Source organism: Trachemys scripta, chromosome 7 (assembly GCF_013100865.1).
Source record: "Trachemys scripta elegans isolate TJP31775 chromosome 7, CAS_Tse_1.0, whole genome shotgun sequence".
Lineage (NCBI taxonomy): Eukaryota > Metazoa > Chordata > Testudines > Emydidae > Trachemys > Trachemys scripta.
Window position 1 is genome coordinate 122017044 of NC_048304.1, and position 18986 is coordinate 122036029.

General features: G+C 43.0%; 1 protein-coding gene across 2 annotated transcripts in view; it reads right to left on the reverse strand.

Moving 5' to 3' along the window:
* NEURL1 (neuralized E3 ubiquitin protein ligase 1) overlaps window positions 1-18986 on the reverse strand; it is a 256305-nt gene that overhangs the window by 114616 nt on the left and 122703 nt on the right. Inside the window, exon 1 of one of the 2 annotated variants that reach the window (XM_034777500.1) lies at window positions 15856-16053. The exons of the other annotated variant lie outside the window; for it this stretch is intronic. Coding sequence (XP_034633391.1) covers window positions 15856-15889 — 34 coding nt within the window. The 5' untranslated portion in view covers window positions 15890-16053. Of the gene's footprint in view, window positions 1-15855; window positions 16054-18986 lie in introns of those variants that run through there. 2 annotated transcript variants of the gene reach the window in all.

The following is an 18986-nucleotide window of genomic DNA, read 5'->3' on the forward strand; positions in this document are numbered from 1 at the left end:
CAGCCTGTGTCAACTGCAAACCTTGCCTCCCACTCCCATGATCTAACCACTAAATTTTCATTTGGTCCGTTAGTGGCAGAGGTGGAAATAGAAACCAGAAATAAGGCTGCCAATACGTTATCAGGCCACAAGCCTTCCAGTCCAGCAACATCCTACTCACTCATTCAAACAGGCCTACCAAAGAAACTCCTGCCTTAACACGGACAGCCTTCACTAGTGATGAAGGGTATTAGCAAGCACAGCTCATTACAATAAAATCATTTTCCAAGCAACTGATTTAAGAACTTCCAAGTCTAAGTCAGGCTAATGGGGTGACATTTCTCCCTTCAGTTAAAAACCTGGCTTAGCAATGGCATTTGCCTCACATTTAATTCCATCCCCCTAGTAATTAGTTTCCTAATCAGTTAATTAATATGCAAAATCTTTTTTTGTCCATCAGTCATTGGGCCAAATTCAGAGTTGCTGTAACTTCCACCGTCTTCAGGCCCCTCAGCACCTAAATTACACAATTTAGAAACCCATTACTGAGAAGTTACTCCCCAACTCCAACACACCACCCCTGAATATGGTCAACTGGGTAAAAATATGAAACCACACTGCAGAAAGTAGCAAAATAGTTAAATCAATAGACTCCACTCTGGATGGCCCTTCGGCTAGGTGAACAAGCAGCTTTAGCAGCCGGTGGATGTTAGCAGCTTAAAAGTAGTGTGTGTGTGTGGGGGGGGGGGGGGGGGTTCCCTTAGTACTGTCTAACACAAAATCCAAATGGCACAAACCAATCACAGAAGAAAGATGAGCAGCAAAGTAACAGCCTCCCCCAGTGGTTATGCCAAAGAGTGAAGTGTGAATATTATTTCCAATTTGCTGCATAAATGACTCCCACACCAGCCTGGTGGAGATATTTAATTTTTACTATAAATAGCTGCTGGAGTAGTCTACTCAGGAACTTGTTTTCTCTGGCATCTGCTGCACCAGGGCTTTAAACAAGTGATCAAGGGCATTGTAATCGTATTGCCTGAAAACAAATAGCAACCACATGACTGGAAACGACACATTTATTTTAAAAGGATTCCATCAGTTTAGTAAATCCAAAATTTACCTTTCGGGAGTGGGTGGAAGCAGTGTTCACAAAACAAAAGAATTTCCCCCCCTCAGTTTCAGTGTCTCTTTTTTAAATCTGTTAGCAGTATAGTGCTTATGACACATACAGTAGTTCTGACACCATCCAGTAGAGGGAAGCGGTGTGTATATCTGCATGCACAGGTGTGCGCATACACATATATCTAGTTCATTTGAGTATCATGACATCTTATGAAACTACCACTAGTTCTCTGATTTGCATAAGAAAAATACAACTAAAACCATGAGAACTGGCAATTCTCTCACTGACTACCTCACACAGGACACCAGTCAATCATAAATAAATTTGCTACTATAGGTCATGAAAAAGTAAACCTGTTTCTTAAGCCCGATGACAGAGAACAAAATGGCACCAAAACATTCTCATTCTGGAGGCGGCTACCCTCCAAACAAACCGTTTTCTGGAGGGATATCTAGATAGAAAACTATTCGTTTTAGTCATCATCCACTCACTAAGTTCCACCACCTGTAGACTGATACTTCTATTAATGTCATTGTAAATTGCCCAGGTGTATTTATCGGAGAATGGATCCTAATGTTTCCATGCTTCGTGACCAATGCTTTATTCATCTCATAGCCAAAATCTGATTCTGCCAAACCCGTACCCGCAAGAGGAGTGTTCCATACACATATGAGCAGTACCATTCACGTCAATTGGCTTACTCGCAGGGAAGATGAGTTATGAACAAAAGCACAAAGAAGAGAAAGATGAGATTTCTGATTCGCTGGACTAGCAGGGACACACTGAAGGAATAGGTACCCTGACTGTTAGACATACCCAGGAATAGGAACAAAAACAGCTAGTTAAGCTCATGCAAAAGAGCCTATTTAACATACTGGGGGCATGGTGGGCGGGGGAAGAGGAAGAAATGAAAAGTGTCACAAGGTTCAGAGCTCTGCCATAAATGCAGCTATGTTTGGAGCAGAAGCACGTGGAAAGAAGCATGACTGAAATCGCCGGGTTGAGAAGGTGGCGAGTGGGGGAGGAGGAGGCTTGATTTTTTATTTTTTTGCCCGATGGGAGGCGATGATCTTACAGCATTGCAGGATTGTGGGGAGCTGCTGAATTGGGATGTCAGCCATTAGGAAATTTCCCTTCTCTTTGTAACATTACAAACTGGAAAATCCTGCAATCCTTATTCAGGCAAAATCACACGGTAGTCAAGGGAAGTTCTGTCTGACGACAACCAGAATGACGACTCCAGGATTTGGTCTCATGTGCTTGTTTTTATAACCCGAGACCTACATTGGGATCCAGTGGTATGGAGCACTGCACCCATGTGGTGGTATCCTTTAAACGCCAAATTTTCACTGCACCCACCATTACACGTTGTAGCACAGCTGCTGAATCAGGATCTGCTGACATGAACCCTCATGCCCATGTAGCATTTCACTGCTTAGACCCCTGTGTTCATCAGCAGATCTCAATGCAGGATGCAAGCCATGAGCTGTAATTATGGTGGGTGCAGTAAAAAAGAGGCACCTTTGACACCAAATAAGTTGTATGAATGCATAATAATTCTGCATCTCTATTTTTCCACACTATGAACCAAATTCTCATCTCCGTTGTACTGTGCAACCCCCAGTGAAGTCAGCTAGGATGCTTGGGCATAACTTAGAGCAGAACTCGGTCCTATACAGGGCTTCATCAATGTGTCCTCTGATTTTAAAGGCCTTCCTTGTGTTTGACATTTTGTCCATAAAAAGTTAAGACAAAATCTTGAATGTTGTCAATTAATTTCTGCTGTTCAGGTTGGCATCCCAGAAAATCAAGATTATTCTCAATGGGTTCCCAGTTGGTGACATATCCCAGGCAATTCCAAAGCAATATGATGCAATATTTCAATAAAGTTTTAATAATGTGGGTTTCTCTACTTCAGTTAAATGGAAAACAGATTAGGTTGCTAATTCAACACAGGGTTTCCTTTCCTTGTTGCCAGGTTTAATATGGTACACTAACAAGCTGAGTCAACATCATGAAGGGAAAATAAAAACAGCACTGATTACATGCTTGTAATGTTCCCCTCCAGAGTTGTGAAATCAAACAGCAGCTCTGAGCTAGTTTAGGGTAACTAGAAAATGAAAGTGCTCCAATTAGTTTCCCTTTCCATGCTGAATGACATACAAGGGAACAATATCAGTGGTGGATTTGCAAGTAGAATTAGATTTTAAAACGTTGTCACATTTCAATACTGTAAAGTCTTGTCAGTAACAGAGGTACGGCGTTTTTACTAAATGTAAAGGGTCTAAAGTCCACTCTCAGATGAGTAGCTTCCATGGAGTTTAGTGGCAGTTGCATCCATGTACCTGATAGGGATGTAAATACCATTTTAAAAGATAACCATTTAAATGATTTAAAATATTTAGTTTAAATGATTAACCAAGGAAGTGGCTGGGGCTGATCCCGCCCACCGGTGCGGCGGGGGGATGGGGCCGCTCCAGCCAGCCTGAGCCGCTGGGATTGGCCGGCCGGCTGGTGCGGGCCTGCTGGCCATTTTACATCCCTAGTACCTGAAGGAAGAATTTGGCTCATGATTTATGTCTTTTATTTCTCTTTAAAAAGTTAAGTTTCATAAGATTGGACACTGTGCACGGTGGACTTGACTCTTTCGTTCTTGTTCATTTCCTTCCAAATGAAAAACTTTACATTCGCCAAAAGACCCGCTGAAGGTTAGACATTATGGTCAAAAATCTGCACGCCTCCTAACTTAAAGACAGGCATCTACCTACATATTTAGGCAGCTAAACAATAAAAGGCCCGATCGTCAGAGACGCTGAGCACCTACAGCTTCCACTGGAGTTTGTGTGCGGAGACAGAAGCCATTTTGTTCTCAGTTGCTACAGGATGTTACTGAGGGGAAACACTGGGCTCTCTTTGATGGAGACTAATTTTGTTTCTTCTTGTGACTTTTCCAAATCTAATTCATTTTGTAAGAAGCCTTTGAAAATACCAGTTGTAAACAATCTTTGGGTTTGATCATCAATCTGTGTGACTTCAGATAGAAAGTAGTAGAGAAGAGTAAGGTATTATTTGTTATTCTTATCATTGTATTCACTTCCTACTGAAGATAGGTAGCTCATAGAAGAAGTTTGGGGTTTCAAAAAAAAAAGCCAAAACTCTAAGTTGTCTTCTTCCTCATGCACATTTTATTTAAAATTTTGTTATGGTCAACAAGAATGGCCATACAGTGTTTATTTCACTCCACAGGCTGCATCACTGATGCCTGTGCAGCAAAGCCAACATTTGGATACGTTACTAAGGAAAAATGCAAAAACCCTAGAAAAGTTGCCGTTGAGCAAAAGAGCTTTGCAGTCAGTCTGTCTTGTTAATTTTTTCAGAACTTTCATCAAGCCACAGGACATTATGTATTTACTCCGGGGTTATGTCTAAAGTCTGGGGAGCCACAGTATATTAACTGCTTGCATTTTAAAGGGATACTGTCAAGTACTTTAAATAGTTTGGGGGGGAAGGAGGGGGTTCTGCTCCTAGAAAGGTATGGCATTTTTACATTTAGTAAAAGAGCTTTGTTAGTTTGCTGCTTGAGGAGCAGTCCAAGAGCAATCAAGCTGAAAACAGGAGCTGTTTTATATTTTATATTTCTTAATGGGGCACAAGATCTTTTTTAATACAATAAAGGTATATTCAGAATATGGAAAATGTTCCCTATAAAATTAAGTAGACTAAGGCTGAACAATACAAAAAATCCTGACATCTAAACAAACAATTTACTCCTACTTATGAGAGAGAGAGAGAGAGATGTTAACAACTTGTAAGGCACTCAGATAAGATGGAGAAGGAAAACACTTCCACAGACAAGTGTCTGGAAAAGCTCAAGGGTCAAATATATCCCTGATAAAAGAAGAACAGGAGTACTTGTGGCACCTTAGAGACTAACAAATTTATTAGAGCATAAGCTTTCGTGGACTACGGCCCACTTCTTCGGATGCATATAGAATGGAACATATATTCAAACCGGAGTTGATTGTGTCTAGAATAAGGACTGGGAATGGCTGAGCCATTACAAACATTGAATCTATCTCCCCTTGTAAGTATTCTCACACTTCTTATCACACTGTCTGTACTGGGCTAGCTTGATTATCACTTCAAAAGTTTTTTTTCTCTTAATTAATTGGCCTCTCAGAGTTGGTAAGACAACTCCCACCTGTTCATGCTCTCTGTATGTGTGTATATATATCTCCTCAATATATGTTCCATTCTATATGCATCCGAAGAAGTGGGCTGTAGTCCACGAAAGCTTATGCTCTAATAAATTTGTTAGTCTCTAAGGTGCCACAAGTACTCCTTGCGGATACAGACTAACACGGCTGCTACTCTGAAACCTGTCATCTCTTAAAGCAAGCTCACTCTGCCACCCAACCCCCCCTCCTCCATATCTCTTCCCTACTCTATGCTTCTCTCACATTCAGTTCTTCCAGATGTGATAAAACCTTAAAACAATCCATAAATGCCAGCATACTTTAAAACTCATGACAACCTGAGCACGTACTAGTACCATGGGTCTAATATCTAGTGATGGGTTCAGCCCTCACTGACCACAGTACTAAGTGGGAATACTTTTCACCTATATATGGTGCTTCTCATCTGAAATGTGAAGGTGCTTTACAAAAGAGAGTAAGCATCATTATCCCCATTTTTGACATGGGGAACCCAAGGCACAGAGAAGTTAAGCAATTTGCCCATGATCACGTGAGTGAATGCCGGGTCGCCTGACTCCCAGGGCAGCACCTAGGCTGCAGACCGTGCTTCTTCTGATGAGTTTTGAAGAGCTAACGACGAAAGGAAAGGAAAGGAATGACATCCTCTATCATTTCCCCGAGAGTGCAGACTAGCACCAAATAATCCAAAACCAATTTATGTTACCAAAACTAATGCCAAGAAGTATCTATTCTGAATGGATTCTTGAGCATGGTCAGCAGTTGTGGCAGACAGACCAAGGACTTCATCCACAGTGAAACAAGGAGCTGCATTTTTAGGAACTATCTTTGCAGATGTGCTTATGCTGCTCCTGCACTGTTGGCTCTGCTGGGTCAATACCTCTGCTGAGGGTTCTGTACCCTTTGAGTCACAATAATATCAGGCTGAAGTGTTGCAGAAGGGCAGATATTCCACTCCCTACGGTGCTCCTTCAGAAACAGGTAGCGACACATCAGTCCATCCACTGATTCATCTGAACAGCACTCATCACTCTGGTATTGGAGTGTCCCAGAGCACAGCCATGATAGAAGCACAAAATCACCGGATCCACAGGCTGTGGACCTGTTCACAATAAACGCCGCCCACCCCTCCACCCCACACCCCACCAGACCTACCCAGAGCAAATTCTTGGGCACTGGTGGGGCTGATTAGCAAGTTCAGAAAAGGGACATCCCGCCAAAGCACAAGCGATAGCCCTTAGCAGAGTGCCCTACAGAATAGAATTTCCAGGCTTGGGTCACATCCCATCTCCCGAAACTCAGCCTCCACGCTCCACCGATCCTCACGTAACAACAATATGTTAGTACCAAGAACATCTTGTGTAAAATGGGCCATAGTTACACCGGTGTAACTTGGCCTAAAAATGTTTTCCAAATCACCTTGGTGTCCATTTCCCCCCACTGGTGGAAGGGTGGGAGAAATGGTGTGCCCTGCACCCTAGAAAGGACTTGGCTTCAGTAGAGGGAGGACTGTGTTTGCAGTGCCCTGTCCTGGAGCTTCCGCCTGGAGACGCAGTTTTAACTTGTGGCCAGAGCCCAGAGTGCCATAAGAACCCTGCTGGCCCAGCCTGTCAGGACAAGCCCTGTTCTTGGATGATGAGAAAAGGCAGATAAGAGCACCTGATTTACTTCCTTTATGCCAGTCAATATTTTCTATCCTTCTCTCACATTTCCTCTCTTATTTAGACATTCCCAGTCCTTGGGGGAAGTTTTCTGTGCCTCTCATCGTTTTCGATGCTTCTCTCTGACCCTGTCCATTTCATTGGGCTGTCAAATGCACAAGGTAAACTAACAAATATAAATAGAGAATTCCTGCTCCTCGATCTCTAAGATTCCTATAATTGACCGAGGATAGCATCCCTTTAAGAGGCACAGGGTCAAGGGAGAAAGAGTCAGTGAGGCAGAAACACGGAGTAAGCCTGCCCAAGACAGGAAGAGCTGCGGAGGAGAAGGCTCTAGCACCAGAAGGCTCTGGCTCGTCCTAGGTCAGCTTCATGCAGATGAACGTGCTTTAAAAAGGAAACCGATGTTGATTGGAGGAGGATAGGAGATGAATGACAAACAGACAACAGCACTAAAGCCGATCCGCCTTACCATGAAGCACATTCACACAGGATTCTAGCCTCTGCTGGCATCTGCTTTGATCACAGGCATTTGGATAATGAGATTTGTGTCTGGCAGGCACCCTGTGTGCACTTACACTACATAGGAGAGGAATGCTCTAAGAGACAAAAGGTCTTTCTCTGTGGCTCTACATGCTGCCGTGCAACCAATAATCTAAGATGGTTCTCTGGGCCAGCAAGCTGAGGTCAATTCTCTACTTTGCCTTCACCTTTCAGGAATCACACCTTTCCTTTTTGCCTAATCTAGTTAATTATCTATTTTTAGATTTCTCCCAATTCCACCTCTCAACATATCTGGACACCCTGTAACAACACACAATTAAAAGGAAACCAGACACTCTAAATTAGGCAGCACACCAGCAGAGATCATTTCCCCTCAATTCCTGCCAGAGATTAGCACTGCAAATAAAATTTGTTTAGTAAATTTGACTTTGTGCAACACATTCTCAACAAGAAGAACAGGAGTACTTGTGGCACCTTAGAGACTAACAAATTTATTTGAGCATAAGCTTTTGTGGACTACAGCCCACTTCTTCGGATGCATAGAATGGAACATATATTGAGGATATATATACACACATACAGAGAGCATGAAAAGGTAGGAGTTGTCTTACCAACTCTGAGAGGCCAATTAAGTAAGAGGGGAAAAAAACTCTCAACAAGGTGATTCGTTTGTCTCAGGGAGTACTATGCTGTGATTAAGAATGTGGATGATTGCCTAGAATGTCTTAGAGAATCTAGAAGCTCTCCTGACAGTGCACAAACAGTTTTAATCATTTAATGAATGATGGTTAAATATATCATCTGTCATTCTGAACTCCTTGTATGTTAAGCGACAGGTGTGAAATGTTAGCGGTATGAAAAGACTTCCATCTCTCCTCCGTATGGAGAAGGATAGGACTACTTAAAGAGAGCATGTGATATAGGTATATAAAATAACGAATGGTCTAGAGAATGTACCATTCACTATTTTATATGTCTAGACCATTTGTTATTTTATATACTTATATCACATCCTCTCATTTGTCTCTACGTCAAGAGTGCTATCCTCTTCAATGTCTCTGCCATATGGTAGTCTTTCCATGCCTCTAAACATCAGGTTACTGCATACAGTATTCAGAGGAGAGACTTGGTCACTTGAGATGCTAGCTATGCCCCAAAGAAGTACTACAGTTACCACTTAACAGTATTATGTGAGGACAGTAAGAGAGAAAATAATGAAGGAGAAAGATTCTATTATCAGAGGCAGTACCACTAATCTCCAACCACATATAGAGAATGCTAGCAACAAAACTGCTATGAGAGGATAGGCTGGACAACCCTGGAGGAAGGGCCTGTAGGTTTCACCACAAGAGGAACTCTTCAGATACCTTGTAGGCTGATGATAATCAGGTGGGCACAGAAAACCTCAAGAAAAAGGATGCCCATCAGAAAGTAAAGAACAGAACTGGAATATGGCACATTCTTCTCTTTCCATTTCGGTATGAAGAGACTTCCTCTATAGTGCCTGGCAATGTTATAGAAATAACTTGCTCCCCAAAATGGGTGTAATTTTCAAAAGTAAATTTGAATGTCCATGAAACCCCTATAGCTAGAGGCACTGAGCACTTTCTGCCATGGGATTTCCCAGCAGTCACTGGAACTCTACCACCACCACCCCGGGATACCTGAATGTGACAAGTCAAAGGTTTCTGACATGAACTGAAGTAATCTCTGGTAGCTCCATTTTTAGTAAATGTTAACATGGCATTGGCACTCTGCCCAGGGTCTTCTGCACCAATTAGTCCAGCCCTGATCTGGATTACATTTTTAAAAAAAGATACAACTTTTAGACCTATGCAAGGGTCTTACTGAATGCAGGGAGAGTTTGGAAACAGCCTCCCCTGGCATTGTTTTTCAGTGAGCAAGGCCTATAGAACATGGAAAATAAACTAGCCACCTTTGAAACGCTGATCTTGCTGTCAATCACTCCAAGTCTGGAAGCCAGATCAGTTGTCCCATAAGCTTGGTGAGGATTTAGAGTCCATAAAAAAAATTAACTAACATAACTTTTATCTGCAGAGAGACCTTGCTGACAGGCTCCAGTGTTGTCAAGGCTTCATGCTTCATTCTAATGAGACAGCATTTTACAGTGCGGTTATTCTCCTTTTCTTTTAGTGTGTTTGCAAGTTAAATTAGTTATAAGTAGTAGGAAAGCATTATACCTGAAGGTGGATACACTGTGTCTGATCAGCTGTGGACTTGGGATAAACAGCTGATAAGAATTACCGGGGGAAATTCAGTCAACCAGTGTTAGAAAAGGTTATCAAGCTTTCGTGTTCTATATGGTCAGTATACAGTATGGGGAAACAAAGCTGATGGGCCTGATTTCTGCTCTCACACTCTTGTAACCCCACTGACCTCCCTGGAGTTAATCCTAATTCACACCAGTGTGAGAGCAGAATTAGTTACTACGTATAGATACAACATCTACTATGTGATCAGTAGTTGTGAGAGTGCTAAAAGTAAAGGGCCATTCTGCAAAGCTAGGGTAAGTAAGATTGCATAGGGGAGCCATTTTAGAGTTAGGGAAATAGCACCCGTCCCCTCGTTAGTTGCTGAAAGACACCACATCAACACAGCTGCTTTAGCAGTGGCTGGTGTCCCATCCCCTACATGGAACAGCCGAGTGTCCACTGCCTTGCTTCTTGCATAGGCATTTACACTTGTTTTAAGTGGATATGAAATGGGACCACGTCAGAATGCCCGTGTTTTGCACCCATTTTGCACAGGTATAAATGATCACACAAAGGAGCAGGGCAGAAGAGACACGATCAAATCAATCCCTGATCGCTCTGCCGTCGACTCCGGAACTCCACCGCGGCGAGAGGCGGAAGCGGAGTCAACGGGGGAGCGGCAGCGGTCGACTCGCCGCCGTCCTCATGGACAGGTAAATTGACCTAAGATACACCGACTTCAGCTTTGCTATTCACGTAGTTGAAGTTGCGTATCTTAGGTCGACCCCCCCCCCCCCAAGTGTAAACATAGCCCCAGAGGCTTTGCTAAGCAGGTCCACTTTGCCAGGTATCCATTCACTATGCTGCAAAGACCTCTCCACATTGACGTGTAGTGACCATGGAACACTGGTGCAGGGGGTGTCCCTATGCAACCTCTGGGACCTTCCTTCCACTATGGTTCCACTGCACTTGGGGCCTTACCACGTCCATGGGAGAGAAAAATTTGGGACATGCACACCCACATCCACACAAACAGACACTATTTACATTGGGGAGGTACACAGCACTTTCTCCTGAAAGGAATTTACAATCTAAACAATACTCACCAATGTATCTTTTGAACATTGCTGCTTTCCAAGCCAACACTCAAATCGTGTGGCTCTCTGTTCTCAGTAGCCATTCCCCACCACCATCACCACCCCAATTACAATGATACTGATTACATCTTGGGGCTTGTCTACGCTGGCACTTTACAGCGTTGCAACTTACTCACTCATTCATGGGTGTGAAAAAACACCCCCCTGAGCGCTGCAAGTTTCAGCGCTATAAAGTGCCAGTGTAGACAGTGCACCAGCGCTGGGCGCTACTCCTCTTGTGGAGGTGGGTTTTTTATAGCGCCGGCTGGTGCCGCGACTACATAGCCATGTTAGTTGCTAGTGAAGAAATACCCTTGGGAAATGGCACACTTTATACTTTTTTTCTTTGCTGCTGGTAAGAATTATTCTGTAACACGATTATGTGAAATGCTGGTGACATATGGGTAATTACAAATAAAATTAAACCCCTGGAATGAGAGCATTATTGGTGATCATCATTTATATTGGGTGAGGTTAGCTAAGCAAAACGTGTACACACACACACACACACACACACACACACACAACCCCATGCATCTGAATTAATCCACGGTGTATATCCTGGGTAGCAGAAAGCCCCCTGAAGAGATCTGTACATGTCAGTCTGAAATCTCTACATGTATACAAAAAGTGACTGTCTCTCTCAGGACAGCAGCTTCCCTTGCTGAGGAAGCCTTTTTAGTTATCTTTATACTGAGAAAGAAAAGCAGAGCGAAATCAAAACTAATGGGCCCCAATCCTGCAGTCTCTCTCAGGTAAAACCCCAGGGATTTGGCCCTACTGAATTAGGTCTTCAGCAAACGAGCTACAGTAGCGTCCTGAATGATCAATAATATGAAACAACCATTTTTACTTCTTTCCAGAAAAGAGCATTACAAAGGAATACAGCAGGCAATAGAGAGTCCAACCCCCAACGTATTGCAGGGATACGCTTAATACTATATATGTAGATATTGTAGCTATGTTTCATTTAGGATTAAATGGCAAGTACTGTTTGATATAAATATTTAGTGCAATTTTGTATGTCTATATTTTATGCACACAAATGCTCACTTCATCAAAATAGGGACATTGCAGTCTCCGATAAACAAGGCAAATCTCCGTGGGGGCTAACATTTGCTTTTTAAAAGGATCCTTTAAACAAAAACATTTATGGATATCATCTTTTTCAAAAGTTTATGGCCCCAGCTATGCTCCCCTTGAACTTACTGTTTGTAACTTTTACTCTTTGGATTATATATAGGATCCAAAATTGCACTAAGTATTGATATGGGTTTGGGGGAGAGAGAGAGAAACAGAATAGGATAAATTATAATACATATAATGCACAGTGGCACATGGACAGAGACTACATAATGATGCCCGGATACTGCATGACATTTATCTACATGGGGCAAGACAGTGATAAACCTTGTCTTTGGTGTACACACACAGTTACTAGACATTTTCTTTTAAAAATCAAGGGGTTCGTCATTCATGCAATAAATTCGTTACATTATTTGCATGTTGGGAAGGTTTTCATTCCGGGATCTGTTACAGGAAGCTCAACCCAATTCAACTCCATCCTCTCGTGTTTAAAGCTCCTTACCTCTAAGCCCCTGTGGTGGGACCGGACTCCACTGAGAGATGACACAGGACTCCACTGAGAACCCATCAACCCCACTACTAGGACAATCTGCAAGCACTGCTATCCTTCCACACTCTCGCTGAAGTCAGTGGAAACAGGAGTGCACTAGAACTGCATACAATGGTCATTTCAAATAAAATCACCACTCCCACCACCACAAAGGACTCCAAACATAAGCTTACCTATAGCTTTTAGAATAATTTAAGCACACATAATATTTACAGATAATATTAACGGGGAGGAGAGGCGGTCTTGTGATTGCAGTACAGAGCCGGGAGGCAAGGCTGCTGGGTTCTACTCCTAGCTCCGACACAAACTGATTGCCCTTTGGCAAGTCACTTTACCTCTCCATTCCTCAGTGTCTGTCTGCAGAATGGGATAATGACAATATTCATCCACTCAGGGATATGAGGAGGCTTAATTCATTGTTTGTAAAGGGACTTGAGATTATTGAATGGAGGATGCTATGCTGGTTACAGTGATAGAGTGTATACAGGTTTTCCTTTCCATTGTAAGCCCCCGCCCTCCCTCCCATACAGCATCAGTGCAGCCAAAACCTTCCATAGCAAATGACCCACCATCATCCTGCTTTTACCACTTAACAGGCTACCTAAATCATAGATGATATCAAAAGACTTTCCTCTCTAAGTCACTCATTCAAATCCAGCCAGGGTCAGTGACAACCCAGATGAATTACTCATTGCTACTTGGCACCTGTGAAATGGCCTCTGGGACAGGAGTTTGTGGTTTCAGCCTGCTTTCCAGTGGACATGTGTTCACATCACATCAAATTAGCCCTACCATCGCTAGCTCCAACCGATCTCCTTGGAGGCAGTTTCAGCAGAGGCACCAAGGATTTAATGGACTCTAGGCAACTCAATCCACTACAGCTGGCTTCCAATGAGACTTCGGATGCGTCTACACTGGAGCTGGAAGCTGTGATTTGCAGCTCGAGGAGACATACCCACACTAGCTCTGATTGAGCTAGTGCCTAAAAATAGAAGGCAGCACCATTGACAAGAGCAGCTAATAACCCCGAGTACAATCCCATTCAAGACCCTAAGTATGTACCCAGGGCAGTTTGCCCCTCCCACTACCTCAGCTACACTTCTATTTTTAGCATGCTAGCTCCATCAGAGCTAGAACGGGTATGTCTGCTTCAGCTGGAAATTACACCCGCCAGCTCCAGTAGGCTAGGTCTACTCTCTAATCAGGACATCCAATTGGAACACATGCAGGCATTTCCGAGCGACCTTGCTAAAAACAGCAGTGTAGCCATGGTGGCACAGGCAGCAGCATTGGCTAACCGCCCGAGTATGTACCAGGGTTTCCAGGCAGGATTGTACCCAGGAGGGTAGCCCGTGCTGCTGTGGCTACATTGCTTTTGAAAATTTCACCTGAGTCCTCCAGCTTAGGGTCAAGGGATACTGGCAAGTGTCAGTTTGGTGGGCGGTTGCAATGCTTCTGCCTCTGCCGCACCTGTTCTCTTTATAAACAAAAGATTCCAGTCCCCCAGGCTGTCAATCCAGCTGCTTTCACTAGCATTACCTTATTGGTTCTTAATTATCGTTTTAAGAAAGTAAACATTTTCAGGGACTTTTGAAAGAAAAAAAACGGCTTTCAGTAGAAATATGGAACTTGAGGTATGGTCGCCACAGGCAGGCAAACCACAACTGCAGTTGTCCTCAAATTTCCAATTTAAAAGTGTGTTATAGATATGCTTTTTTTTTTTAAATCCTTTACTGACATCACTTTTCAAATAATTTCTGGTCTCAGCTATCAGTTGTGCATCTCTTTTATCATACAGTTTGCGGCTTTTATTCTTTATTTAAAGAGACAAAATCAAGAAAGTTAATTACCCACGTCTCCTAATTTTGTTTTCGTCCCCCTACAAAAATAAAACTTCAAGAACTGGGTTCACTTGGTGCAGTATCACTGAAAGGCAGAAGTTGTGTGATCACCGCAATGGTTGTGGCAAGTCAGCAGAGGAACCCAACACCTAGATACAATTATGCAAATAATGTTTCTATCCAGGTTTCTCCAGTTCACTTAGAAAAGAATAGTTTAAAGAAAAAGATGAAGTGGGAAAAAATCCAGCATTGATGACAAAGTAACTATCCAGGGACTTCCTTCTTTTTATTTCTGATGACATAACAGTAATGTTATTTTGCAAATAGCATGTGCATTGTAGGGATAGCAAAGACAGACACAAAATGGTCTTACCAAAGGTTAAAATGCAGAAGGTAACTCATGAAGAAATGCTAATATCTATAGAGACATCCTTGCTATATATGAGAGAAAGGAATCAATACACATTTGTTGAATATATTTACTTGTTAATTATATTGCTGTTTGACAATGGTGAGAAAATAAGAAAAATCAGGATTGGAGCAGACAAATATTTCTAATGAATGTATTCATAATACATCTCAACTCAAACTAAGAAATATTTACATTTTGTGTACATATGAGAATAATGTATCTGTTTGTAAATATGTCTTTATAGAACATTTTACATTCATATTTATTATTGTAATCTCATGCATACCCAAATATTCATTCAGGTAGACTCCAGACTCAGTCCAATGTCCAGAAATTAAAGAAAACATTTCAAAGCAATGAGCAAGCTCAATATTAATTGAGTACAGTATTTCTCACAAGCCAATTCTGGTGTGTATCACACACACACACACACTCAGTATATCATATTAACAGTCCTAAAGTTTGCTTCAGAAAACTGTCCTATTCAATATTATCTAATTTCCCACCCCCCACTCGCAGCATTACATTATCCTGCAAACACATACAGCATACTGTACTTAATGGATTTAGCTTAGTTATCTAAGATCAGTCAGTTCAAGCCAGCATCTTTGTTTTAAACCATATCAAATTTAAAATTTTAAAATAAAATAGGCCAGAAACACACAATCTGTGATTTAAAAGAAAACCCCAATGATAAAGATGTACATTTGAGAAGGTATCAGGGTTTCAAAATCCAAATTAAAACCTACATTGATGCTTATTTGCCATTTTTCCTGGTCAAGGTTGTCACGGTATATACACATACTTTCTTTTTGTCCATGCTATCTGTCAGCACAGAAGTCAACATTATATAGACAAATATTTGTCTCTCATTCAAAGCAATAAAACAAGACGACATATGGAATTAGATAAGATAAACACTCACCCTACCCAAGGCTTCTGCTTTAAATATGATCAGCTCTCAAACAAGATTTTTAAGAGAACTAGGGGAAAAAATTGCAGAGAGAGCAGTCCCCAGCGTTGCACCTAGCTTACCTTTCAGAGCCATATTCTCTGCTGCAGGAGGGTCAAGCAGAGGGCTAAGAATTTACATATATAATTTGCTGTATAAACACCAGCGGTGGTTAGCACCTTACCGTAGAGAGTGTTTCTTGTTATCTGTCCCCCCATAGTACTGCGCAAGGTGGCTGGCTACCTTGCAGTCCCTTTCTCACTGAGCAGTGATGTAGAAGTCGGCACATTCAGTCATTATCAGCATGCACAGACACACACCGGCTTAGCGACTCCCCATAAGTGCATACATAACATCCGTACACCACAGAACGCTGCTCACCCTTTCAAGCAGCCTCCACCCACTCTCAGATCCTCCCTGCCTCAGCACAAGCAGTGGGATCTGTCATGTTTATTTACATAAGGAGGAGGAGACTTGGAGTCTTCCTGAAATAGCCAGGGAGCTCAAAGCATTTTCTATAGATACAACATCCCTCCCCACCCCCTCACCCCACTGCAACCTGAAGAAACACAATTACAATTAAAGCCACACTGTACAAACATTTGCAGGGGGGGGGGGCTGTTTTTCATTTTTAAACACTCCAGCCATGGACCTTGCTTCAGATAAATCTTTTAGGAAGAATGCAGAATGCTACAACAGGTTTCCGCTGATGGAGGTGGCTGCTTGCCTAGATATAAACCCAGCGGTACCCTGCTTCTAAGCAACCTCCGGAACAAAGCACTAGAGACTTTGCCAACTTAATTGCAAATATCAAAACAGATTTATTTATAAATCAAAAAAAGTTTGGCCATCACAAACTCTCTTTCCCTCCCCTTATATGTGTTTTACTGTCTTCCAGCACGTAGTCCCGGCATTGATTTGTATGATTAAAAAAAAAAGTTACTACCAGACATCACCACACCAGATTCTTCGAATGGCCTCTCCCGGTTAATTATTAGTTATTTAATAGCAAGGTAGAAGTGCTTGAAATGCAGAACGGTTCACCGCCGACTATAACTGTAAAAACATTACCCCCCGTAAACTCCTTTGTGATAGGATTGCACGCTCAGCTCAGATACAATGCTTCCTGCTCTCCAGGCCATTACCTCCGCTGATTGATTACGGCAAGCATTATTAAAAGCCCTGGGACACAGAGACAGGTTTATGGAGGTGTTTAGAGACTGGGGGTGGGGAGTGTTCATTGACCACTGGCCTCCTCTCTCCCCCTTGCCGTTGATGCAAGAGCCTTCTCCTTTGTTGCTCCTCTGTAAAACACTCCCCCCTGAATCTCTCCAACCCACCAATTCTCCAGCTGACTGCATGGGAAAGGGAGTCAGGAACCCCCTCTCCCTCCTAATCCTGGCTTTGTCTCCAGGTTCTTCCATAGCTCCGGGCAGCTCCTGTAATCTTACTGTCTCCATTCACATCTGTACAATGGGAATTCATATTTACCTTGCCACAGGGTTGTAAGGGTTATTGCTTGGCCCTTTTGAAAAATCAGGCAGTGTGTGAGACAATTCTTGGGGCACCCAGGACTCTGAGTCACCTCGTTACCCCCTGCCTCCAGCATGAGGGAGTCTTGCCTGTGCCTAGCTGGGTGTGAGCTCCCGAACACCACCGGCCTTTCAGCCACTCAAGCACTCTCCTCTGGGCTATGCCAACCCTGTCTTCACCTTGCATGTTCTAATAGGTGCACCCCCATCCCCAAGTCCCCTTGAAGCATTCGCCTGTGATATCCAGCCGCTGACTCTGCCTACTCTCAGAAATCCCAGATCCTCTGCTCCCAAAGGAGCAGTGAACCCCACTTTACTGATTTTACCTTAAATCACCGCTCCTTTAGAACACACAATACAACAAACAAAGGTTTATTTAAGAAAGGGAAGAGATTATGCTAGAAACAAGAGGGAGTGATGGAAACAAATGGTTGCCATAACAAAATCGTAAAACGCAAACCTGGATCTACACTTATTAACGGTAACCTTTCCTCCCCCCACCCAAAGTTCAACCTGTTGCAGAGCTGACTGCCTTCCCCGCAGCCAGGATCCAATCTTTCATGAGAACATCCCCGCTCCCCAAGATATCGTCTCAGTGAAAGGAGACAGAGTACCTTTCCTCACCCTCTGTTATACTGAAACAGTCTTTTGTCTTTGTTCATAGGCAGGGTGGCTCTCTGTCTGTTGTAATGTTCCCTTTATTTTAACCTCCAAGTGGTTTTGATTGCTTGTAGTGGTCTCTGATGTTTTTCCATTGATAGTCTTGGGATGGAGCAAGGCTGGACAACTGAACCTTGCATTGCATCACCGGCTAACCAGAGCAGGGTAACGACTCCCTCCTGCCTGACTGGGCAATCACTGAGACACATCTGCTGGACACTAACTTTCACTCCAAGTCCATAGAGAAGACTTTCAGTATAAATACATTATTCCTTAAATATTACCCATGCATTCATTGCTCAGTGATTACAAATCTTGACAAGTTAGGAGCTTTCTGTAGATACCTGCATGACTCATTTGGTGTCGTGAGTTTGTCAGGTCTGAGATGAGAGTTGTTTGCAAAGAACTGGGGACCCTTTGGCACGGAGTCTCTGTGTCACAACGTGTTTGTAGAATTGCTCTGTAAATGAAACGTGCTGTGTGCTAATATTTCAGGCTTGCCAGAACGATTGACACCTCACACAGCTACTAACCAGGGGCCCGGCTGTTCTCTATTAGCAGAGCCCCAACTAGTGACTGGACTCACTCTGCCCGTCATCAGAGCTGAGACTTATACAGTAGTCCATGGGCAGGAGAGCCAAAAGGGAGCTTTACCCTGGATGAGCCAGCAGGGTCTGTGCTGCCCTCCTCCCTGCTGGAAATCACAGGCTGCCGAGCTTACAACAGCTTCTTGGCAGTAGAGTGGCCTGTGGTGCATGAGAAGCTTTTCTGTTAATTGTATTTATTTCTCCAGATGATGCTTCGTTTATAGCAGTAACAAAAGAACAAACCCACAGCAGCACTGTCTGCTGGGCTAGCTGAAGTCTTTAGCTTTGGGAGCATCATGGCATCACAGGAGTTAGGAATGGAAAATACCTCTTAGCTTTAACAAGTCCATCTCCCTGGCCATGTTCCCTCTAGCACCCGTCTCTCGGCCTTGTCCCAAGCAATGGGGTTTCCACCACCTCCACTGGGGTGAATGGACTCATTATTCTGCTCCCAGAGAAGTTTGTAGCAGATAGGATCAGACTTATTCTGCAGCTTCATACATCTCAGTCTCAGGAAGGAAGGTTTTCCTGACATT